Below are 26,133 nucleotides of genomic sequence, written 5' to 3' on the forward strand. Positions count from 1 at the left end.
AGGGTGATTCTGGGGGTAGAAAAATGGTGCCTAATGAATGAAATGCTGTGCAGGCAGATGGAATTGCTAGATGAAGATTGTATCTGAAACTGGGACTGTCAGTGACATTAGTTTTCAGGTGTTAAATGTTTAGGACTTTTCCTCCATTGGACTTCTCCTGTTTTTACCATGGAAGTAAGTTCTACCCAACCTGGCAGGGAATTTGTGAGACTATGAGTATCAGAATAATATTTTATTTATGAAGTTTTCTTGAATGGGATTTACTGAACTAAATTGTAATAATGAAAACCACTAAAATAGTTGTTTTTGTTCATAAGGAAACATTTGTTTCAAGCACATAAGCACTAGTTTAAACTAGCAAGTTATGGTGTTTTGCAAGAGATTCCTCCTTTCTTGGAAATACTAATTATATTCCCTTCCCAAGTACTGATTTACTCTGATGTATATAAAACAGCAATCCGAGCCCGCACTTTTGAATGCTATTTTTATTTTAAATTCATGTCAATAAAGCAGATTTCCTATTCACTCACTTGATATCAAGAGAATTGGTTTTGTTAGTATGTTATTTTAATTTTTGCAAAGTTTAGTGAGAGTGGCACTGTTTGTCAAAAGATATTTACTGTGACTTTTTAAGTTAAATAAAAGAAGAGGCTTATTGTGTTTGAAGTCAGGTGAGAAATTAGACAGTTTGCTTTCCCAAAATTGTCTTTGCAATTTAAAATTCACCCCTAGAGGGTGCTGTTGTATTGAAAGTTTAAATCTTTGCTGTGACGAACCATTTTGTTTTTTAAAAAGTACATATATTTGTATTAAAATCCCGTTATATTACAGTACATGATCTAGTCATACTTAATAGAGGTTGAGAAATGGTACTATTTTTTATAAACAATAAAAGTCAAGACATTACAGCTTAATGGCATTTACTTTTGTGAAAAATTTGATAAAATACTATTTTTCATTGTCATTTCAGTGTGAGCAACTCCAAGTTAGAGAAATAAGCAATGTTTTGTGATGTATCGAGGAATTCTTTCCTTGAGAGAAAATGTAATAGCACAGAGAACTTAATAGATATTCAGGTTCAAATCCTTGATACTTGAGGCATTTGAAGATTGTTTTGTTTTGGTGTCTTCTTTAATTCAGCAGCTATACTGTTGAAGACCTACTGTGTACAAAGGAGTCTTTATAATCGAGTAGAGAAGAGATATATAAATCATCTCGTAATCTGGCTTGTTTTAGAATTAAGTGCAGTATAACCCTAAAATACAGTGGAATAAAGAGATTAATCCTAGCTAATGGGTTCTTATGGAAGGTGGGGTTATTAGCTGAGCCTTTGAGGAGCCACAGAACTTTGCGTTCTAAACAGTATTTAAAAGAAAAGAAAGTTTGGTTCCTTAAGTCCTCTTTCTTACCACTCAGTGCTAAGTTTGTTTTCACTTAAACCCTCTTCCATGCTTTCCTTGTCACAATCTTGTCTTAGTAAGTAAGATGATAACATAAAAAAGTAACAGTGCCTTGAACAGTGACGTGTTTAACAAATGTCATTATCACCATCGTTGTTGTTGTTGTTGTTGTTGGTGTTCGTATTGTACTGAAGAATGTGCCTGTAGATTGCGGTGGGGCCTAGAGATGCTCTTAACATGGCATTTCTGCACATCAACTTTTTAGTTAATTGATACTGTAGATCAAGTTAGAGTCAGACTTACTTTCTTCCTTTGGTAGGGTCTCTTTGATGATTATTCACATATCAGGTTAAAGTGATTAAAAAAATAAATGTGTGGTAAGGAGAAAAATAAACTTTAAAATGAAAGCATTAAATATATTGGTTACTTAGAATCCTGGAAAGAGGAGAGCAATTGAATCTGCCCTGGGGGCGGAGGGGTGGGGGGAACCAAGTAGCCCTGTAGGGTTATTAACATTTCCTGGTGTCTGTGAAGAAATAATTGTTAGACAGAACATTAAAATGTTCCCTGCTTGGCAGGTGTGCTAATGAAAGCATTTTATTTTTTAATAAGTGTCTGGAGAGTGATTTCAATCATTTGGCTTTTATGAAGCAGCTCACAGTATTGTTGATTCTGTTCTAAACTGGTAGTCAACTCTCTAGCAAATAGAACCATTTAACCTAGTAATTAGCCTAGGCTTCCTTGTCATCATGTTGCCATCATTATTCCACAAAGACACTGAGACGCAGCCGTAATGAACATTTATGGAGCCCTAATTTTATGCTGTGGGGAGCTTTATACCAAGAACTGAAGCTTAGTTTTCCTTTTCTCCAAAGCTTATGGTCTGGTTTGGGGAATCGATACTAACACATGGAATACTTAGTAAAGGATAGAAGACCAAAAAAAAGCACATGCGTATATGTCTACAGTCTCTGGAAGTTTAAAGTACAGTTTCTCCTTGCAGACTGTTTTCCTCAGCCTCCCAGGTTTACTGAGATGTAATTGACATGCACCACCATCTTGTAGGCTGTTCTTTAGGACAGATGCCTCCTCATAAATATCTTTAAATCTTACAGAGTTCTAAATAAATGTTTGGAATTTTTAAATCTTTAGTCATTAAATCTAAATCAAAAGGACATATCACAGTGTTCAAAAATTAGATATGAATGACCCACTGCTTATGCCTCACCAGGGCATATTTTGTCGTCATGTGCCTGCCTTTTAGGAAGTGAGGACCTTCCTTCACCCTCACTCTGATTATATAAGGAATATAGTCTTTGTAGGTAAATTGGAAATACAGAAAAAGATAAAACATGCCCACCCCTCCCAGAGAGGCACTGCTAACATTTTGGTATGCTTTCCAATATTTAAATACGTGTGTTTGTATTTTTTTTTCTGTATTTCCGTATACTTGTAGATGCATAAGGAAAATTGGTGTTTAGTGTACATGCTGTTTTATATTCTATTTTTATTTGCTTATTTTCAGTTAACATAAGTAGTACTATTATCATGTGTTTTGAGTATATCATTTCCTCCCATCATTTTGTATTTTAGAAGGAACTATAATGGTTGCATACTATTCTGTCATTGATATACCACAGTTTTCATGCATTTCCTTATTTTGGACTTCTAGGTTTTCAAGTTTTCATTATTATAAATAGAAACATGATGAGCATCTTTATGTATTCTTTGACCAAATCTTATTATTTTCTTAAGACAGAGTGCTAGAAGTAGAGTCCAGTGCAAGGAAAAGGATGTGAACATTTTCAACGCTACAAACAGCTGATGTGTATGTGGACTGCTTTGTAGAAAGACACTGCCTGCTTACACTTTCACTAGCAGTGACAGAAATTCCCATGGCAGCTCACCCCACCAGCATTAAATAAGATTGAAATGCCTTCTCTTTTTGTTAATTTGGCAGATGGAGATTTTTTCTTTTCTTTTTTTCACTTTGTATTTTTTCTATTTTTAGTGAGGTTGAACAGGCTTTTTAAAATTGTATTGGCCATTTGTTTCTCATGTTCTTTGCTTGTTTAAAAATAATTTAGATTAAGTTTTTTCTTCTTTTCTCTTTTTAGATGTTCTTTATGTAACAAGAACATTCATCCTTCTTCCACCAAGGTGTATGTTACAAATATATTCTTCTGTTTTGTGTTTTGTCTCTGTACTTGGTTTTGGTGTTTTCAGATGTACAAAAACATAAAATTTGTATATGCAAATTCTCCAATAGTTTCCTTCGTGACTTCTTTCTTCGATTTATTTTTTTTTCAGGCTTAGAAAATGTTTCCCTGTTCCAAATTAGATAGTCTGAACGTTTTCTTACAGGTTTTATAGTTTTTACAGCAAAAACTCTATGACAATATCGGTATGTATATATATGTGTATATATATGATTCTTTTTCAGATTCTTTTGCATATAGGTTATTACTAAATTTTGAATATAGTTTCCTATGCTATACAGCAGCTTTATGTTTTCAATATCTGATCAAATTTCTTCCTCCAAAAAAAAAGAACAAAATCAAACTTTTCTACCTGAGGGTTTTGTTTTTGTTTTTATTTTTTTGTGGATAAAATTTAGAACCATCCTTCCAGTTTCCTTAAGAACAATCCTATTGATACTTTAATTATGAGAATATTAGTCTGTGAATGAACTTGAGAAGCACTGACATTTTCTAGCACTGGGTTTTTCTTAATGGATGTGTTGACTATAACCTGAAGCCTGATCAGAACCTAGATGCATGTTCCTCAGATGTGAGGACTTGTGTCCCCAGAAGATGTTGACAGAATCCAGTTGGAAAAATGTTGAGTTAGATAATTCGGTGTGTGCTGGGAGCAGGGAGGTGGGAGATGGAGTCTGCCTTTGAGATGTTTTCATCTTAGGGATTTTACTCAACAGGAGTTTATTGATGGCTTGCCAGACCAACCCTGCAGAAGGCTCCTAAAGCCTAGACGTGCTTAGGACGGAAGCATGTCTGTGGGCAAATGATGGCACAGAGTGGGGAGTGAGGACTCAGAAGTACGGGGCTCCCACAGGACAAAGGAGGCATGTACCAAGTCTTGAGGGAAGAATAAGTGTTTGCTGGTAGATGGGCTGGAAAAGCCTTGCACGAAGAGGGAACGTGTGCACTGAGACGTGAAATAATGTGGTTTTCGAGAATAACTGTAGGCAGGTCTGTGCTTGAATTGGAAGGTGGAAGATGTGGGGAGCAGGGATAGGACAGGTCCAGCCGCAGGGGACTGACTGCCCTGCAGAATCAGCAGGTGTGGCCACGACCTTCCAGTGCAGGGCTCCTCAGACTGTCTGCCTGGAAGATTTATAGGACATAAGGTGACTCTGGCAAATTGCTATAAAAGTTTCTACCTCTTCACTCTCCTCTTCTGTATCTCTGTCTGAGTAGGACCACGCTGGCATCCAGATCAGTGGGAAAGACGCAGTGAGGGCTGGGGATTTCATTTTCCCACAACTCATTCCAAACACAGGTCAAGGTGTACGTGTGGGCCTGTATCCACACAGGTGGTTGCCTCTCGGAGACTGAGAACCACATGGTTAGTGACACTGAGTCATTAAAGGGAAGTAACTAAATATTTTTACTTATATCTTTACCACTGTATTGTTTGAATCGGGTTAAATCAGTGCACTTTAAAAAGAAAACCTTTCTTCTCAAAAGAAGTTGTAGAAAACAAAACATCTGAAGGCAGGTGATTTTTTTTTCTCCTCTGAGATAAAAGCAATGTTTCTCAACCTTGGCTGCATGTTAGAGTCGCCTGGGACTCTCTAAAATTGATCCCAATGCTGGGATCAGATTATTCTGGGGTGCACCCTAAGCACCAGGATTTTTAAAAGCTCCGCCCTGATTCTGAGGTGCAGCCAGCTTTCTCCTAGATTGGGTGTGCTAGGGACTCATACATTTTCTGACTGAGAACTTATGTCAAAGAATGTAGCACCGTAATGGTTCTCCAAAACCATCTGTATAGCTGAATTCGAACCAAAACTGTCAGTTTAACTTGAATCTGTACTTAAGGATATTAAGTACAATAATATATACTAGTTGGTGTATATTAGAGGCTATATAAGAGTTTTCTTCTGACCCTCCCCGTCAAGTACCATTAAGCATTTTAATTACAATTGATGGTGTACATACCTTTCAGTATAGCTTATTCACATCCTAGAATATGTAATCTAGCATTAATAAATAGCTTTGTAAATTAAAGCTTGTGAAATCTTGATTTTTCTGTTGCCTGCGTCACCTGCTACTATATCAGTTACTGCTATTGCAGCAGGGCTGGCAACAGTATTGGATGTTGTATTTCTCTCCAGATAAGATTCACTTAGAACAACTTGGCATGAACATGCCTGTTGCCGAAAGTGCAACTGTTGCTAATCTTTTTACATATAAGCCCTTGAAAGTATTTATCCAATTCTTATTTTAGAGTATTACAGTGTGAGGTCTTGGTCTACAATACAGCACACCCCTTGATTTTTTCTAGATCTCCAAATAGCATACAATAATAGTAGTATAGAAATACTTCCTCTGGTAGATTACTGGTCTATTCATGGTGCCAAAAGCTTGCTGCCATCTCCAAAGAGAAAAGTATTTTTTTCCCTTTATTTTTGTAGCGTGTTCCTCATGTGCTGAAGATTCTGAACAGTCAGTGATTTACTGATTCAGTAATAGCTTTTGGGCACCACTTGGGCTGGATATTGGAGATGTGACGTTTAAGGCCCGGGTCCTTGCAACAAGGAATGACATGGCGGCATGGTGCTCTGTTAGCCTCTAATACACAGATGGAACAGCGTTTCTCTGTGCTCCCACCCGGCACGTCAGCTAGGCTTTCTGTTTGGGATACACAGTCGTAAACTCTCTCTCTCTTTCTCCTTATCTTTCTCTCTTCCTCTCCCCTCCTTATTTTTTAGAAGGTTATAATATTAGGGAGTAAAACACTCAAAGTATTTCTACCAGCTATCTTGGGAGCCGTAGACCATTATTTAATCCCTCTGAGCTCCAGTTTCCGCTGCTGTAAAGTGGTGATACCATCCATGCCCTGTTTACATATGTTGTTATGAGAGGAGTTATATGTAACATGAATATCAAAATTTTAAATTTACAGTTAACGTGTAAATGGACATCGTAAAACAACTTTCAGAAGAGAAGGAAGGAAAGAAAAGAAAAGAAAAGGAAAAAAACGTGTGGTATATATACCACAGCAAAGCGCTTTGGGTCTCTGAAACCCCGAAGTGACGCCACAGCAGGGTTAAATTCCATGGACGTTTGCTTCCATGATGGATTTCTGACTTTTTACTCAAGCTCCTGAAAAAGCGACTTCCTGGATGTGCCCTTCCCTCCTCCGGGTTTGCAGCAGCAGCAGCAGCAGGGCTGCTTCCTGCCAAGAGCAGCTCTGCCCCGGCCCCTCCGTGCAGTCCCTCCACCTCCTCTCTCTCCCGCTTTCAAACACTTCTTACATTTAGAGCCTGATCTCGTGCAGAAAACATCCCTGACATTTGAAGAGCCCCGGGGATGCAGTGAGCATGCTCCGCGCGCCCTCCCGCTGGGAAGAGGAAGCGCGTCCACATTCGAGTCATTCCAGGCATAGCCGGCGTGTCAGCGCACGGGCTCGCAGCGGGCTGTGAGCGGCGCGAGCGCGGCTTTGTCCTAGGAGATGGGCTGCGGGCTCTCCTTCCTTGCGCCTTTCTTACGTCGAGGAAAGACCCCTGAAGACCTCGGAGACGCTCTTTCAATGCTTGCTTGAGGATCCAGGACGTGTACCGTCTGCGCACGAACTCTTGAAGGGTTTTCTGCAAGTTCTATTTTGTGTGCGTGTGTCTCCCCCCCCCCCCTTTTTTTTTAAATTTTTACTTACTTTGTTTTGATCCGAGGCCGGGCCTCCGTCTTCTTGAAATTCAAGAGAAGAGCCAGGAGCTACTCAGCAGTAGTTGATTTGGGAAGCATACTTTTTTCGGGGCGAAAGCAACGAGCTGGTTTTCTGCGCTAGCCCAATAAATGCTATTTATGAAGATGGACCTGTTGAACTACCAGTACTTGGACAAGATGAACAACAATATCGGCATTCTGTGCTATGAAGGTAGACCTTCCCTTCTAGAAACTGCTACCCTGTTGCTTTGGTCAAGGCCACTCCTCCTTTCCGGTTCTGATCGCTTTTTGTGCGTTTTGTTCTCTTTCTTGGGACTTTATGGTGCTTTGAAGGGCCAGTGGTTCTTAGGCGGCGTTTTCAGCACGAAGTTTGTTGTTTGTGTCTTAGCCTTCAGGGGTTACAGTGGAGAGAGCTGGGGGCGGGGAGAGGCGTTCGTGAAACACACATTGTTAAAAGTTTGCTTTACGCGTGCAACATACTAACTCCTCACATTTGTAACTCCTTTAAAATGTATTTCTTTTATTTGACTTCTGTTAGTGTTTTCTTTAGAGAAAGAACTTCTACGACCCAAGTAAAAAGTTAAACATGTCCGGTTCTCTCGCTCTCTTTTTTTTTTTTTTTGCCTTGATACTTATTTTAAACATACACCATCCACATACAGTATTCCTGTTGTATTCCAACAGCCAGCAAGAGCTTTGGATTTTCATGTAGAGGGGAACAGAAAGTTACAGTGAGTGAGAGCAATTGTCCCAAACAATGAAGAATTTTTCTATTCAGTTTGGGGGCCTGGAAGGGCACCCATGTCACAGAGCACAGACTGGCTCTTTGTCTGATTTCCCATTTCCTGTACAGCTCTGGGAGAGTTCTGACATTGAAGGATGTTCCCTCCACACTCCGGTCCCTTGTGGAAGTGATTGCACAACGCACCAACCAGAAAGCTAAATTAAAAAGAAAAAAAAAAAAAAGCAGCTCTGAATTCTTATTGTTTATTACCTGCTACTAAATGGTGAGGTATTTCCCCACTGCCCTGTAGTATTTCAAGCTGTCTCTCTTAGTAGTAAGAAGAGAAAAGGCGATTTCTTAATCTGTTGGAACATTATCTACGTGCAGTTTGAAAAAGTGGTAATGGTCTGAGTCTGAGTAGCCGGAGAGACATCTCTGGGGGAATTCAGCTTGGCAGGGGAAGTGTTTTTTGTTGTAACCACATACAAATCAAGGAGACATCTCCCTTCTGATTCAGCAGGAGACGTTTCCATGTTTTCGCCTATAGTGAACTGAACATTTCTCTTGAAAAAGAAAACATGGAAGAAACTTGGGAGGGTGAGCCAATCCACTTATATTTCTCGTGTAAAAAACTTTAGGCCCGTTGCCTAAGCAAAAACTTACCCTTTCCCCTTCAAGGAAAAAAAAAGATCTTGTTGTAGTTTTTTTTTTTTTAACTCTATGGATAAGAATCTCATATTTAAAGTTGTCATTTTTTTAAAAATCCTGCTTGTTCTAGGAATGTGAATCTTGGTGAATTGCTTTCTTTGAACTTGCTGCTTTAGGTATCATCCTGCTTCTAAAGTCACTCATTTAAAAGGCCGACTTCTTTAGAGTGGTCTAAGCGGCAAGTGACCTGGCTTGTTTCCTGTGAAATTAACATATTGCAGGAAGTTTAAAAGAATTTTTTTTTTTTCAGTGAACAAGAAACAAAACTTTTAAGGTACTTTCTGTTGGATTATCTTTGTCATTGAGTATTAAAATATTTTCAAAATAAAACCAAGAATAATAATCAGACTGTGAGGAATATAGGGGTTATTAGGAAATCGATATCACATTAATTTTTTATGCCTGCAGGTGGTGAGGAAAAGCTTACAGAAAGCTTGTCCAGGTTGCTCTGTTGTTTAGTACGTACCATACACGAGCGTGGTCTTTTAGGCTCCCTCCTTCATTGGGAGGAAGAAACTTTGATTTTGAAAGTTGAGTAGAAGTGTGGGAAGATGTGCTGTAGTCTGTTTGGTTTAAACATCTGCTGCTATTTTCCTTATTATGAAAGTTAACATTATTTTAACACCAAAATAAATACACAGGAAATGAAGAAAAACAGCAAAATCTGAGTGGTGTTTATAGTGGGTTGTTTATGTCTTAGTGGTTTTCTCAGTGTAAACACTGTGCACATCTGCTCTGAACTCAAAAGGGTGTTTAGAAGATGGGCATAAATCTTAGATGGGATTTTTTGGGGGGGGGGGAGGGGTAAGAAAAGTTGGAGCAGTTATTGTTCCTTTTAAATCCAGCACTTTGAGAATATTCGTATTAAACCTGTCAGCTCACCAGCATTTCAGGAAAGTTATTTGGAAAATGGAATGTACAGTTGGTGGGCAGTGTTTGATTTCACTTAGGGCCCTGTCGCATTTCATGTCTCCTAAGAATAAGGGACAAATGAACTCTCTGAATTTTTAGTTACAAAAAGTAAGATGTTGATGGTTAATTATTCTCTAGGTTAGTTGTACTATTTTCCTTATTTGTATTAGACTTCTGCTCCACAAAATAAACCATGTGTCTGCACCATCTTTCCTCAACCTCTTTAGCAACTTGTACACAATGAGGTCTTTTTTAGTCAATTATTTCATAGCATGCAAGGTCTCCCTAAAACCCCACATTTAGGGTGGACTCCAGATGGCTTAGATATGGACTCTCTACTCGGTGTCTGCTCCTTGGCACCTGACTTTCACCATGGAAATCTACAAGCATAAATGAAAAAGAATTAAGGAAAAAAGTGAACCGCAAATAGTAGATTTGGGGTGGGGGGCCTGCTGGGATAGAAGATGATTGGTGAAGGGCAGGGAGAATCTGCGTTCGGCTATAACTTGTGGAAACTCATTACCATCATTGGTGATGAGCCAATAAGCAGAACTCTGCTTGGGTATTAATGTGTCTTTTCAAAAATCTCTGTTTTATTACTGAATTTCTCAACAGTTACCCAGTTCATCATTCATCACCTTTACTACTGTGTGTTCAAATTATACCCCCTTGAATCCCAGTTTTGCCTCTAATCTCCTTGAAATGGAGCCTTTATTTTTTTTTTTTTTCCCTCTGAGCTCCTGAGAATGCGCCAGTAATAGATTGAAAGCCTCATGAAGGCAGGGCTTTGTCTCAGTCACTGTCTCCCTGAGTCCTAGCACAGTGCCTGGTGTGGCTCTCAGGAAGTGGCGGACTCAAAAATCAGTGAAATCTCTCCGTCAGCAGTTGTGGTCGCTACTGTACAATTTAGCACTTAATTATATACTGTTTCATATTCTCTAATTATCTAATTATTGAAGAGCTGTCCAGGGCCTTAGATATAACTAATACATTTGCCTTGTTTTTGCCAAGGAAACTAAGGCCCAGAGAGGAAAATTGGCTGTCCAAATTGTAACAGAATTGAATTGAGGAGCAAACCCAGTTGGTGGTTTCGACTAGTGTGTGATTCTTCTGTACCCTACCACTTCCCCGAAATGATTTGATGTCTTGTCTCCTTTATTAATCATTACCTCCTTGATGTTAGGGACCATGCTCTCTCCTGGGGAGCGTCACAGCCCACAGCACAGGGACAGTATCTTGGATCACGGTGCACAGTTGAGTGTGGGCTGGATTCTTCTTTGCCCTGAGACCAGTTGCTGGTCTAGGTTCCCAAACGGCTGTGACGATCAGGGAAGGTGGTAATCAGGACTCTAGGTGAGAAGCGTCGTGGTAATTCACTCTCCTTGCTGCTCTGGCACGTAGCTTTGCTTTACTTTTTTCTGACTGTGGAGAGGAGGAGGCCAGTTCCCAAAGAGTTTCCTCAAGGGAGCAGGGAGCTGGTTCGACCATGGCCTTTTCTCAAGATGGCTGATGGTTCTATTTACATAATTACTTGGTGCTGAAAACTTAGGTCCTAATAAATGTGCTCATGGTTGGCCTTGGCTTTAAGCTGCTGTTAGTGATACTTTAATTATGGGTTAAGAGCCATTAGTGTGTAATTTGGTAGAAGAATTCTCCCCTTTTAATTTAATGGTGTGATTTATATTGGGAGAAAGTAAGAATAGATTGTATCTTCAGATCTTATGAAAGGGAAGGGCATTAGAGCTGCTCATTGTTTCAGAGCAGAATCATCGCTTGTTGCATCACAGGCTACATTTAATTTTCTGGAATTGAAAGGAAAATGTATACAACAAGGGTGGTTGAGTCAAGTGAGACCCTGCTTGGGGTGTGAGCTCAGCCCAAGGCTGGGCGATGGATTTCTTTTGTTTTCTGCCAGTTTAACCAGCAGCAGTTGAGTGGAGTCCTGGTTTCATTGTTCTTTGTTTAATGAGCTCAGAGGAATCAGGAAACTTAGCAGCATCGGGTGTTAGCAAGTTGAAAAGGACACAGAGCAGAGCCGTGCTGTTCTACTGGCTGTATTCTGTCCCCAGCCCCGAATATCAAGTGACCAGCACTTCACCCAGGGGTGTGTTCCTAGATCGAACATCTGCAGCTGTTTTGCTGTGGAAATTCATTTTACTGTAGCTTTTAATTTGTAGGAGAGGGTCAGGAGTGAGGGGGGAGAGAGAGGGTGGGGGAATGAGAGAGAGAGAGAGGGGGGAGAGGAGGAGGGGGAGAGGTTGGGAGGAGCTTGAGTAATAAAAAAAAGCCCAGGTGAAGTCAGGAGCTCTCCTGCAAGGATCTGGCCAGTTTGTGTTCCTTCTAATTACAGTTTGGGAGGGAAGGTGTGATTATCCCCTCCTTCCTTCCAACTCCCCTCCCTTGCTTCTCTACCCTCTTCTGGAAGGATTATTGTACTTGGCTGGTTCTTGGAACCTACACCAGCTTTGTTTTGGAAGGCGGATTTCTCTTCCTTCCTCCTTCCTTCCCTATTGTCTGCACAGCCTTCAATTACTAGGGTGTTTGCATTCGTTGCTGAGCAGGAAGATTTTTTTTTTAAATGCCGTAAGATACGAAGAAATTCCCCCTCAGCATGTAAGAAGAATCAAAACCTCTCCTTAATAGTTTGGTTCTGCTTTATTGTGAGGATGTTGCAGAAAACTGGGTTTTGTCGTGAAGAAATTAGATCCAGATTTAGCACTTTTGCGTGTACACAGAGATATAAAACCAGTCTTACCAGGGATTGTTTCTGACTGTTTCTGTTTTCTCTCTCTGTTAACGTTTATTCTGTGACTGTTTATATTTAGTGGTATCTATGTGTATACTGAACTCCAGCCTTGCTCAGCAACGTCAGTTTGTCTTACAAAATAGTCCCTTCTCCCTCGTTTATTTTTTAATGAACTCGTATATTAGCCTCACCTGCCCCCCACCCCCCAAAAAAACTTCAACGGCTTTATTTTAAAAGCAGAGTCTGAAAATTTTATTTTCTTTTGCTCTTTCTCTCTGCCTTCCTGAATGTTACATTTTCTACTAAATTCTGAGGGATTACTTCCATCAGTTTGCTTTCTTATCTTGCCTTTTCTGCATTCTTTTCTTTCTTTCTTAGAATTCTGTAGATTGTTTTAATTTCAGGGTATTGTATACAGGATATGTTTTAATCCTAACAATGTGAATCACTGCTAGTTGAAAGAATGTTTATTTATGCTAAATAAAATAGAAGATCCATTCTTAAAGTTGTCTTTAGTTTGTGGCTATTTATATGGTCTTTCTGAACTCTTAACATCTCACCCATCTGTTTGCAAAGAAGTCTGTAAACATAACAAACTGAAATATATTTAGTAAGTGATCAGAGCAGCCTCAGTACTGTGCTTTTGTCACCCAGTGTCCATTCTCTTACACACAAATGGAATGCCTCTATTCTGCTACGGAATGTGTTGGGTTGATCTGTCTCCCTCTCTTTCTGTCTCTCCGTCTCAACATTTTTTATTATGAAACACATCATATATACATAAAAGTACATAAAACATAGGTGTAGTTTATAGTTAAAAAATAACCTTGTAATCATCACCAGGTGAAGAGGTAGTCAACTGCCTCCTTCAAGTATTCTCTCCCAATCAGAATTCCTCCTGACCTCACGAGGTCACTGCAGTTGTAACATCCTTTTCTTTATACCTTTACCACCTGTGTGTGCCATTCTAGACAAATTAGCTTAGTTTTGTCTGGGATTTTTTTTTTTTTTTAAGCCCTATATAATTGGAATTATCCTTCAAATCTTCTCTTGTGTCTTGTTTATGAGGTCTTTTGAAGTAGTGGCCATGTCCTAAGAGGTTTTCTTTTCCATATGAAGCCTGCTTCTCCGGTGAGGGGTGGGGTGGGGGTGGGGATGGCTTCGCCCTGGAATGTTCCGGGACGTCCCAGCCTCCCTTCTCACTCCCCTGCTGCTCCCCTGTTAACAGACCTGGAGACGCTTTGGTCTGAACTTTTTTTTTTTTCAGTCAGTATTTTGGTCACAGTCTTCGCCACCTGTTAAAAGCCCTCCAGCACCCATGTGTAATGGAAAATTGTGTGTTAGAAAAATTCTGCCCAGTTTCGGAGAGTAGGGGGCACTTCTGGAGTAGGGGACACTTCTGGAGATACGTAGCTTAATTAGGATCCAAACAGAAACTTTAGTTCTGCATTAATAAGCAATTTGCTTAAAGGCTGAGACTTGTTACAAGTCAACTTTGTCGCAGCGCCAGGTTTCTTTGGATGGTAATCCAGGGACTTTTAGATATACAGAAAAAGCTTAACTTGTTCCAGGACCCAAACAATCCTCCACATTGTATAGAGATGGCCGTTGGAGAGCAACAAAGAGCTGAAACAATAGCCGGCCTCACGCACCATCTAAAATTATGAATGAAGACGCATCACCCATATGTCTCGCTCTTGATTTTTATTTTATATCTGTTTTGCATGAAACTGGTTGCCTGTTAATTCTCCTTGGCTAATGATTTGATTTTAATAAAGTGAATTCCAGAATTTAATGGCTCGATGCAGACGCATTCTGCCAAGCAGTTTAGCAGAGTGTTTACACTACCCCAGATCCAGCTGGACAGAGCCCGCGCCGCTTCCCTGATAACACTTGAGGGAGTGATGAGTGCAGATTCCTGGGTGTTTTCCCCCCTTTGAAAACAAGCATATCTTCCATTATGTGGCGGCCCTGTTAAAGCGACAAGGGATTAATTTAAAATTTTATTTTGTTGTCAGCAGCTTTCTCCTATACCCATTTTCTCCCTTTCTTACTATGTGTGTCCTTTTAAACTATTGTTTTTTCCTGATGAGCAACTGATACACCCTTGGCCGACCCTGCAGAGAACCCTTGTTTTATTTCCCTGCTGAAAAGCTCTGACTTCTTTGCCAGTGCTTAAAGTCACCCCGGAGAGTGATTCGGGTAGCTTTTTAAAGGAGTATGTAATAGCAGCTGTAGTACCAGCCTTGAAGTTCTATTGAGTGGAGGGTAAAAGGGATGGAAAATAGTCATTCTCAGTATAAAACCTGTGTAAAGTTTCCTAGCACTGCCCCGCTGGATTCCCATTTGGGAACAAGTACCACCAGTTTCTGGAGATGATGGTGGAGCCCCTTGTCTGTTAGGGGCTTTATATCAATAAAGAGGGGGAAGAGGTAGAGTGAAGCAGAATTCCAGGACTAATGGCAGATGTCAAATATTGCTCTTAGTGTCCAGTAATAAATGCAACACATTAAATATATATATAAAACATACATATATATAAAAATATATAACTATAATATATATGTATGTGTATTTTATATAAATATATAACACACCTACACACGTGTGCATACTGTACATGGTTTTATATTTTGTTCGACAGAGAGAATGGGAGAGAGCCTTCTTGTAGAGTTGGAAGAATCCTTATACACTACTGAAGGAGAAAACAGAGGAACCACCACATCTGCTTGGCTTTCCCGCCTGCAGGCTCTTCAGAATCTGACTCCATCCTTCTTTCCTTTCCCGTGGGCTCAGTGAAAGGCTGTTTCTTCTATTTATGCTCACAACTCCCTACCCTTCTAGCCTCAGGGTCTTAGCAGTGATGGTTTCTTTTCTGATCCCCTTTCTTTCTCACCTGGGTCTTTCTCTTCATCATGTGCTTATGCAGAAGTCTGTCCCAACTTTAAACCAAAAACTAACCCATCCCTAAACCTTGTGTTCCCTTTTTAACTATTAGATCTCTTTTCCTTGCCATCCAGGTTATCGGAAGAAAGTCAGTGTTCTCTGTTTACCTTCTGTCCATTCTCTCCTCAATCCCCTGTCATCTGATTTCTGTTCCCACGACTGCATTGAAATTGTTCTGGACAGGGTCACTAAATGATATCCTCACGGCACGTTCAGTGGACACTTTTTGGTCCTCAGTTGAGCCTTTGTGCTTGTGGTGCTGACTCCGTCCAGATTCTTAAGATTCTTACATCCCTTGGTTCAAATGCTTACCAGGTCCCCGCTCCATTGAGAATGCGGCGCTGGACTCAGCGTCAGCGGGGGCCCTGTATGCTCCTGGGGGTGGGTAGGAGGGTGCATGTGAGGGAGGCAGGCTGGTACACATTTGTTCTTAGCTCAAGAGTAGATTGAAAGAAAATAGGAGAACTAAGAGAGGACGTGAACCTGCAACAGTTTGGGCAAGAGGTGGTGGTAACCTGAGTCACGGCGGTGGTTGTGGAGAAGGAGAGGGGGCTAGATCTTAGAGATGTTTGGAGGGAAGACTGAAGGGGCGTGGTTCTGGGTGAGAGCAGGGCGGGAGGCAGAGGATGTGGGGCAGTGAGGCTGCCGCCTCGCCAGCTTGTCCCCGTGGAGGGATGCTGCTGCCATTGGCAGAGACGGGAAACGTGGGCAGAAGGTGGGGTTCTGTGGTGAGATTGTGAGTTTCATGAGTTTCGTTTCAGGTATGTTGCGTTTGAAGGATCCTTGAAATTTCAAAGGAGAGATGAGTGTTAGAAAGTTGAGTATATGGGTTTAGAGCTTACAGGAGTGGCCGTTGCCAGAGATAATAATTTGAGATAGAGGATAAGGATGGTCACCTAGGAACAAGAGGTCCTAGGAGCTCCTCTCTCAGTCGGGTCTCCGTGGGTTTCCTTCATTGTCACTAACATAACTGCATCACTGACCCGCCACTACCCGCATTCCCTCTGGGCCTTGGTCCGAAACATCACGGGAGTGTCATTCCTCACGTACCGCTCCAGCCTTGTCCTCCACGACTGCGTCGCCCACGTCCTGTCTCCCATTGCCCCTTCACCCGCACCTGTGGTCCACACACACCCGACTCCTGTCGAGTGAGAGCCGTTGCCTCTTCCTGAAATTCCATTCGCTCGTTCTTGTGACCTCTGTGAGCCCCCTCCCTCACGGGCAGAGGCTTCTTCTGGAAAGTGACCCTCCTCAGCCCTACCTTCTTGGTGGGCTTAGGTGTTGTGTTTGTGTTTGCATGGCATGCCACACGTGCTTCTGCCAGAGCACGTGTACTCACCTGTCTGCCTTGCTGTAAGCGCCGGCAGGGCCAGGCCTTTCTCTTTCATCTCTTTGTTCTTAGCACCAAGCACCCTGGTGTCTACTTAGGTGTGAGTGACTCCACTGTCCTTTCATTAAAGATAAAGAAACATTGGAATTGTGTGATGAGCCCAGGGATGTTCACTTAGTTGGTAACACAAGTGCGTTTGTTAATTCTTAGAATGTTTTCTTGGAGGGGGGCCAGAGGGCCAGGAAAAGGAGGGAAATGAAGGTTCGGGGCGAGGGGGACTCTTTGAGGCTCAGTGTCTGTAGTGAAATATTTTGAAGTGGGCTGGTTGCTTGGAAGTAACTGCCCCTGCTCATCTTGTTTTCTAATGACTCGACTTTGGTCTATGAAGTGAACTGATCATTTTGAGGAAAATATTTGATACCTGGTACACGCCAGGCCATGTTGTATGTGCTGAGGACATAGCTGTGAACAAAACAGACAGCAAGATCCCTGCGTTTTTGGAGCTTAACAGTGAAGATGTGAGGCCAACAGTGAAGATGTAAATAAAGAAGATAATTACAGATTATGAAAAATGTTATTATTACAGGTTGCGGTCTCTTCGCTGACTTACTGTTTACCATAGTTTTATCCATTCTTAAAAAATGACGGCTTCCATTTTCAAACTCTGAGTCGATGATTTATTCCCCTCATTGTCTCGGGAAGGACTTGAATGTCTGTGTCGGAAACTTGAAAAAAAATTTCCTTTGAAATCTTAGAAGTGTGGGATCTCCTACTTGGTTTATTAACTGTGGTCAGAGTCAGACCGCCTCACTCCGTCGTACCTGTTTGTTATATAGGAAACTAGTGTTTATTGCAGTATCATCAACCTAAAAAACCCTCAAATTTGGGTCCTGATAGGAATACAGTATATTTAGAATTTAAAAATTCAGTGAATTAAAAAAAAGAAAGCCTAAGAAATGAATGGATTAGTTGTATGTTTTTCTTAAACTACTCTAGTTGGACCTTAAAAGATATTGCCCTTTCTGGGATAGATCCTACAATACCCCAAAGGAAATTTTATTGTGAGCTCTTATTTTGTGATAACAGAGTATTTGGTGAGGGCTAGACAAAAGGTCAGTCTTGGACTTAATATGGTGAATGGACTGGAGTGTCCCATCTGTTTGGTTTTCTTTTTTCTTTCGTTTGCATTGAGACACAGTCAATTATGATGAAGTCTTAAGGGCGTGGCTTCATGAATTTTTCCCCTATGTTTACACCTTTTGTCACCACCACCAGATCAAGACATAGAACATCTCCATCACCACAGAAAGTCCCCTTCATGCCTCCTGGCCAGGCGGTACCCAGCCCCGAGAGGTAACCACTGTTTTCACTTGGCAGTCATAAATTAGTTTTGCCTGCTCTTGGGCTTTCACGTCAGTAGAATCATTTGATTCCAGCTTCTTGTGGTCGGCATAGTATTTCTGAGATTGATCCACGTCGTTGCCCAGATCAGCAGTTTGTTCTTTTGTGTTGCCCTGCTGCAGTCTGTTATTCGAGTATATCACAATTTGCGTCTGTTCTCAGGTTGATGGACATTTGCCTTGTTTCCAGGTTTTAACCATTATGAATAAAGAGGCTCTAAGCAGGTTTTTTACTGTGGTAAAAAGTATATATAACATAAAAGTTGTTATTTTAGCCATTTTTAGGATACAGTTCAGTGATGTTCAGTCTGTTCACTTTGTGGTGCCGTCTCCAAACATTTTTATACGAGCCTTTTGTGGACATATGTGCTCCTTTCTCTTGGATAAATACTCATGGGTGGGATTGTTGGGGCACTGGATAACCTTAACTTCTTTTAAGAAACTGCTCAACTGTTTTCCAAACTGGTTGTACCATCTGCGTCCTCACCAGTATGTGGTGTTGCCAGTCTTAAATTTTAGCCCTGTTGGGGGGTTATCATTGTTTATCATTGGACAATATCAAGGTGTTTTTACTGTTAACTTATAATCCATTACTTATTGGAATACCTGCTGTGACACTGCTGATTGGTTCAGTGTGCCAAAATACATAGTCTCTACTTTTGATGAGTTGATGGTCTCAGTTAGAGGCTGGAATATGTATGTTAGTTGTCTAATTTCAGGGCATAGGTAGTGATTTAGGTATTGTTCAAAGGAGGGGTTGTTTTTCCCAGTGGGCAGATCCAAAGCCATGGAAACCAGCAGGCAGCCAGATTGAGAGATGTGAACAAACACCAGCGTGGCACAGAGGACTCTTTTTTGGGAACACTTTCCTTTAGTGTAGTGTTGCTTTGCTTTAGTTCATGTTGGGTGATGATTCATTCCACCCACTGGCCTGTTAAAAGAAAGCTCTGGGATTAAGCTGTCTCAGTTCCAGTTTGATTTAGCTCCTGGTTTACCTACCATTCCCTCTTTAGGTTCTTTTAATTTGGCCCCCCCCCCCCCCCAATGCCCTCCCTGCTCCTTTCCAGCAACATGAATTCTGTGTATCCTTCAGCTTCCTTTTATAAAACTTTACCTGCAACTTTATAGGCGGGAATTGTACTGTAACCTGTTAAATTCTCAATTCCTTGGCAAGATGCCTTGTCCTCTTTCAATGCATGACGATGTTTATATCCTTTTCTTTTGGATTTCTGTAGAGTTTACAGTCTTAATATTCATTTAGCAGTTGTCACCTTGTATTTTGTTATCTAATGTAAATACAGCATGACATTGAAAGCAAACAAATGTTAACAGCTTCCATCTAAATAAGTAAGGTGTTGAAGCTTGTCTTCCAGATAGTTACTCTGGAAAATTACACACTTAACACTGTGATGATCTCATTCCCAGAACGGTGCTCGTGTTTTAGAAGTTGCAGTCATGGTCTGAGATACATTCTTTTGAATATTTTAAACAATCACTAGTAATTAAATATCTATGTATTAGACACTTGTGGAGGACTTATTATCTGCCAAGCTCAATTCTATGTAAGTGTGTCTATAAAACAATGAGCTGGTTTTTTGTATGTCATTCTAAAGCTAGTTCTGCAAGTGGAGTTTGAAAGTATCTTTTAATCAGTGACAGTTTTCTTTGGAACAAATAGGTTCAAGTCATTCCAGAATGACTGCCTTGAAAATGACAACATTCCTTGGCATGCTTACCAAAAATTTTAAAAATTCAGTTTTATTGATTGTGTGTGTGTGTGTGTGTGTGTGTACACATACACAAGGCAAGGAGTCTACCATTTTTTGTGTATCCCGCTGCTACGAGTGCATCTCACTGTGACCATGGCAGGCACTGAGTGAGTGCGTGGTGATCTGAGATCACAGAGCCCTTATTTTAGAGGGCTGAGGTAATTCGGTTGTTACGCTAGGTAGACTGTCTCTGGCTTTATGTGTGTACTCTTCCGCTTTGCTCACTCATTTGTATGCTTTTGAAGTTCTGGCAACCTGTTCTTCAGCTCGCTTTATGGAAGATGTGAATGCTACCTAGTTTGCCTGTGAGGGGTTTTCTGTAGAATGACTCCCATTCCTATTGCAGATGGGGGATAATCACAGCTCCTAGTGGCCACAGTGGGGTCTGGAGTGCAGTTCAAGGGAGTATTCGGGGCACCTTAAAATACTTATCAGTGCCTTTAAAGGTTATGAAATCTCCAGCTGTGCTAGGTCTTATGTGTCATGAGGCGGAAAAAAAAAAGTTTCTGCCCCTCCCAGGGCTTATCTTTAAGTAACAAGAGGAGAATGAGAGAAACTCTGGTGACATGAGTGACACTGGGACACATATATACCCATACAGGGACTCATGTTTTGATTTTGTGGTGTGTGTGTGTGTATGTGTTTTGCAGTTTATTTCCTTGGGTTTAGAACTTTTTTGCTTCTGTGTTTGATTCATCTCACCTTGGTTTCATTGCCGCTGTGACAGTTGATTGACTAATTCTCGTAATGCCCAGGGTTCATTGAGAATCTTGGAAAGATAAGGAGCCACTGTATTTACTGCCCTCCACGTTGGCTCTGTTTCTGCTCTAGCTTTCTAAAGATGATAGGTTTTTTTTTTTAAATCTAGTGTTTTTAACAGCTTTACTGAGATATAATTTGCATACCATAAAATTCGCCCGTTTAAAATGTACAATTCATTGGTTTTTAGTCTATTCACAGAGTTGTGCAGCCATCACCACGACCTAAGATTAGAGCATTTTCATCACCCTCGAAAGAAATCTTGTACTCCCTGGCAGTCCCTCTCCATTTCTTCTCTTCCTCCCTGGCCCTGGTGACCACTAGTTTACTTTGTCTTTGTAGCTCTGTATGTTCTGGATGTTTCATACAATGGAATCCTATAATATGTGGTCTTTTGTGACTGGCTCCTTGCACTCAGCATAATGAAAGGCTCACTTATGCTATAGCAGGTGTCAGGGCTTCATTCTTTTTTATGGTTGACGAATAGTCCCTCGTATGGATAGATCACATTCTATCTATCCAAAAGATTGTGTTTTTTAAGAAGCGGTAATAGCTCCTGGATCAAGGTTGGGCTGAGCAGTTATATGGACTGTGATGTCTTTTGCAGCTCTGAAAAGCGGAAGAAAAACAAGCCATTTTGTTTGCTGATCTGCACTTGAACCCCAGCAAAATGTCACGGTCCCAGTCCTGTGGAATAAGCCCCTGGAGCAGTAGCATGGTTTATTTTCAGTATCTGAGTCGTAATTGCTGCTCACAGGTAGACTGACAATCTCTGCCTTTGTCTTTATTCTGTTCATTTTTGCTCACTCACTTATATGATACACAGATGGCTCTAGAGGAAGATGGTAGATGCCTTGCTGTCAAGTAATTTGCACTTTAGACGTGGTGATTTTTATATATACGTCTGAGTGTGTGTGTGTTTATGGCAGTGAAATTGGATTTTCTCTGTTAGACCTCTGGTTTTACATGGGTGTATACACATATATCTATATTTAGACCATTTCTCTTATGTATGTATACACATATATCTATATTTAGACCATTTCTCTTATGTATGGAGTTTAAAAAAAATATGTATCTATACATATATGCCCAGATAGATAGATAGATAGATAGGATAGAAGGAAGGTCTTTGGTGCTTTCATAGACTGCAGAACCAGATGTCATCCAGCCTAAACCGTAATGGGTTACCAACTAAGTGTTCTGTAGTTTTATTCTCAGTTGTCACAGGGTCAGATAAGAGAGGCTGCTGAATGCTAGCAGTCCTACCAGGAGGCCCACTCACAGGTTAAAAGAAATGTGCTAGTGACATTTACACGTAAGTCCTGCATACTGTGTTTAATGATATCACCTGGTTATTCAATTTATTGGGGCTTTTTTTAAAAAATTCATATATCTAGACATTTGCAGGTTTCTTTAAAAGAAAAACAGTAACGTTGTCATCAGATCTCCACAACATGACTTCTAGAATAAGTGTTTCCCTCAGTACAGATTCTCTCTGAATTTTTGTTAAAAAGCTTTCAGATATTTAAAATATCTAAAAGGTTCTATACTTTCTATCAGTGATCTGACATTTGCTGAAACATCACCTCTTGTTAAAGCCTTCCATAAATATTGCAGTCTCTGTGATGATCCCTGTTTAGAGTGTTCTAATTGAGTGCAACTGGTATAAAAAGATTTCTGAATGCTCAGGGTACTGATAGGAATTTTTCACTCGTGAGCTTTTGAATGTCTAAACGATGGCTCCCCTGACAGAAATTTTCTGACATTCATTTTACTTGTAGGATTTCTCTCGTGTGGTTTTTATGTTGTACAATGAAGTATGACTTCTGGGAAAAAGAGAGGGAGAAAGAGAGGAAGAAAGAAAGAAAGGTGCTGCTGCAGGCCAGGCACCGTCCCTCTGTCTTCATGACTACTTCATGTAGCGTTTGAAAAGCAACCTGGGACATAAGAACAAGCCTCTGGCACTTCTAAATTTTTGGAGAGAGAAATCTTTAGATGTTAGCATGTCATTCTTTGTAAATTATTTTATTATTTTATTTCTTATTTTATGAATATCCCCAGAATGAAATGTCTTAAAAGGCACATCCAGCAAAGGGCGTTTTGATCTCCCTCCTCTGACACCACTTACCCGGGACTGTTCTTAACTCCGTGCACAGCTTGCCTGAGGGTGAGCACTGAGGCTTTGTCGCCTCGATTTGGGGAGCCAGCTGGGCAAACACTGGCAGAGTCTCCGGCTCAGCAAGTTGAGGCTAGTGTCTGCGGTTAACGTGCAAGTTCCTCTCTGCTCCCTTCCCTGGCCCTCTCAGATTTCTAGGCTTGGAGAAATTTACAAATTGGTACCCGTGGACTCCACCTGCAGAGCTTTTAGTGACCATCTTGCGGTCCTAATTCAAAGCTTTAAGGGGAATGAGTTGTTTTATTATGTAAAAGACATGTAGGAAGTCTATGGCAGTAAATGCATTATAGGGAATGTGGAGCAGCCGATGGTGTGCCCATGTTCCTTATGGGGAAACTGAGGCACTGGTGAGGGTCCCCTCGCTAAGGGTCTGACCTCTAAAGAGGTGACTATTTAAAATAATTAGGTAGAGAAGTGTCAATACATGGTTGTTTGAAAGCAGGGTTTCCTAAAGGTGGTGTTTAGCTATTTGACTTTTTACCGTTGGCTGCAGGCACCAGGACAGCCTGTCCTGCTTTCTGTACCCCCAGGTTCTTCGGGCATTTCCTGACCGGATGCTTGAGCCTTGAGATACGCAGTCATCAGTTTTCCCTTCCACCAGCCACATCACTGCCCCTTAGACACCCCTTAGACAGTTGGAAATGTTTGATTGATCAGAATGTTCGTTCATCATAGTATCGATCGGTTTTGAAAGCGGAAGAGGCACAAGATGCCCGCTGCGTGCATGGGAACGTCTGGGAGGCATGCTTCAGTGCCAGGTTTTGAGGGTTCCCGGACAACTGTTTCCCTGGGGCTGGGTTCCGGCCTAGGAATGTGCATTTTAAACAAGCACCTCAGGTGATTCTGATATAGGTGGTCTGGGCACCACACTTTGAAAAACATTGTGCAGTACTAAGTGGCGAGTAGGCACAATCGAACAAGAGACAATAAGGAAAATTCCCACGGATTGATGAAAAGAAACTGAGAACCACTTCTGCTTTAAGTCAGAGCTTGGTAGATCATGGTCAGACTTAACCCAAAGTTAATTTGCTTCCGAATTTTCAGGAGTACATTTGTCACATGAAGTCAGTTTCACCTGATAAATATTCACTATCAGGAACTTTCCAGAAAACCCCGAGAGAAAGAATACAATTCCTCCTTAGTATATAACACCTGTTTTTAACGCTTTACCAAAATAAGATCGTTTGCTGGTTCTGCTTCATAGATCCTTCCTCTTATTCCTTCCGAGCAAGTCTCCAGTGCCTTGACAGTGTCCCAGTACACGATGTGCAGTCTCAGTGGGGTCCCCTGTTAGTGTGCGGATGGATGTGGAAGCAAGGATTTGGTAGCGTCCCTTTCTCTGTCTCAGATTATCACCTCTGGGCTTTCGGCCACCTTTGGGATTCGTGACAGATCTAGTGTGAGAGTCGTCAGGGAATGTCCATCCACCTTTGGTAAGAGAGGCTGAAGCGTTAGCCGTTGAAGTTATTTGCTGAAATACTGAGCGCTTACGTTAAATGGGCCATCAAAGACTGAACATCTGTGAATGAGCCTAAGAAAGGAAATGCAAGTCTGTCAGGCCTCAGCTCTCAAGGCAGCAGATGGAAACCTCTCTATTACATGCGCTCACATCTGTCTCTCTGATTTGACTGGGTCTGTGCCACGGGGTGCTGTGGAATTACTGGTTCTGTAATCCCTGGAAAGCATGGTCAAAGTGAGATTGACAAAGAGCTAGACCCTCAAGGCTGATGGCACAGAGAGAACGAGAAGCCTGGAGGAGAACTAGTAGTGAGACGCAAGTGTCAGTGGCTGCAAACGGTTCATCCATTTAATTTGCTGGGTGTTAATATCATCTAGTAGACCCCAAAGTAAAATGTTTCAGTGTTGCTTTATTTCTTCCTGAGTCTCATTCCCATTGACCTTGTGTCAAGGCTAAAAACAATTTAGACGCATGCCAGCATGGGAACAGTTTTAATGACTATTGTCAGCATGGTTTTAAAGAAAATAGTTGGCAGAACACATGTAGGTTCTTAAATCTATTAATAGCATGACATTGTATTTCTTTGTTTTGTGAAACCATGAAAATAAGGCTTTGGGAGATGGATTGAATTCCTGACATGCCAGAATGTATATGGTGAATATCACTGTGATTTATTATTTCAGAGTTTGCTACCCCAGTGTGTGTGGTGGGTATTTAGTCATGGCCGGGGGCTGGCATATCAAGAAACAGGATGGAAAGAGAGTGACTTTTAGGAGAGCATTTGTAATAAAATTTGCATACCTTATAAAAGAGGTAAGAATAAGGGTCATATTTTTGTTCCTATGCCTGAAAGCCATAGATAAGTATAAAAATAGATTTGAATAAAAAGAATAGGAGGATGGCGGGGGGTGGGGGTGATGAATTGGGAGATTGGGATTGACATATGTACACTAATATATATAAAACAGATTGCTAATAAGAACCTGCTGTATAGCACAGGGAACTCCACTGTACTATAGAAACCAGCACAACATTGTAAAACAACTATACCCCAGTTAAAAAAAAAGAGGAATCGGAGGACAGTTTTACAAATCAAATATCTAATAGGGGAATTGTGTGTAGAATATATTAAAAAAATCTTACACCTTAACAATACGAAGATAGGTAACAATTAAAAAATGAATAAAAGGAGGGACTTCCCTGGCAGTTCAGTGGTTAAGACTTGGCCTTCCAGTTTAGGGGGTGCAGGATCGATCCCTGGTCTGGGAGCTGGGATCCCACATGCCTCGTGGCCAAAAAACCAAAGAAGATAAAGCAGAAGCGATACTGTAACAAATTCAATGAAGACTCTAAAAATGGTCCACATCAAAAAAAATCTTTAAAAAAAATGAATAAAGGATTCAAAGAGACACTTCTCCAGAGAAGATATACAGATGGCCAGTAGACACATGAAAAGATGCTCAGCATCATTAGTCATTAGGAAATTGCAGTTAAAACTACAATGAGATCAACTTCATATGGACTAAAAAGGCTAAAATAAAAAAGACAGCAACAAGTGTTGGTGAGGATCTGGAGAAGTTGGAACCCTCCTGCGTTACTGTTAGGAATTTAAAACGGTGCAAGCCTCTTTGGAAAACAGTTTGGCTTTTCCTCGAAATGTTACACACAGAGTTGCCATCTGACCCAGCAATTCGGTTCCTAGGTGTATACCCAAGAGAACTGAAAACATGGCCTCACAGAAATCTGTCCACAGACATCCATAGCAGCATTCTTTATAACAGCCAAACAGTAGAATCAGTCCAAATGCCCACCACCTGATGCATGGGTAGATAGAAGGTGGTATATCCCATACAATGAAATATTGTTTGGCAGTAGGAATGGTGAAAGTACTG

At 41.0% G+C, this 26,133-nt stretch overlaps 1 protein-coding gene across 6 annotated transcripts in view; it reads left to right on the top strand.

Annotated features, from left to right (window-relative positions):
• The window catches only part of VGLL4 (vestigial like family member 4), a 157,344-nt gene that overhangs the window by 67,854 nt on the left and 63,357 nt on the right, over positions 1–26,133 (top strand). The window contains exon 1 of one of the 6 annotated variants that reach the window (XM_057705423.1): positions 6,549–7,520. The exons of 4 other annotated variants lie outside the window; for them this stretch is intronic. In XM_057705423.1, coding sequence (XP_057561406.1) covers positions 7,439–7,520 — 82 coding nt within the window. In that variant the 5' untranslated portion in view covers positions 6,549–7,438. Of the gene's footprint in view, positions 1–6,548; positions 7,521–21,252; positions 21,361–26,133 lie in introns of those variants that run through there. One more of the 6 variants, XM_057705428.1, reaches the window with a different exon arrangement.

This window comes from Hippopotamus amphibius, chromosome 13, assembly GCF_030028045.1.
Source record: "Hippopotamus amphibius kiboko isolate mHipAmp2 chromosome 13, mHipAmp2.hap2, whole genome shotgun sequence".
NCBI classification, from domain to species: domain Eukaryota; kingdom Metazoa; phylum Chordata; class Mammalia; order Artiodactyla; family Hippopotamidae; genus Hippopotamus; species Hippopotamus amphibius.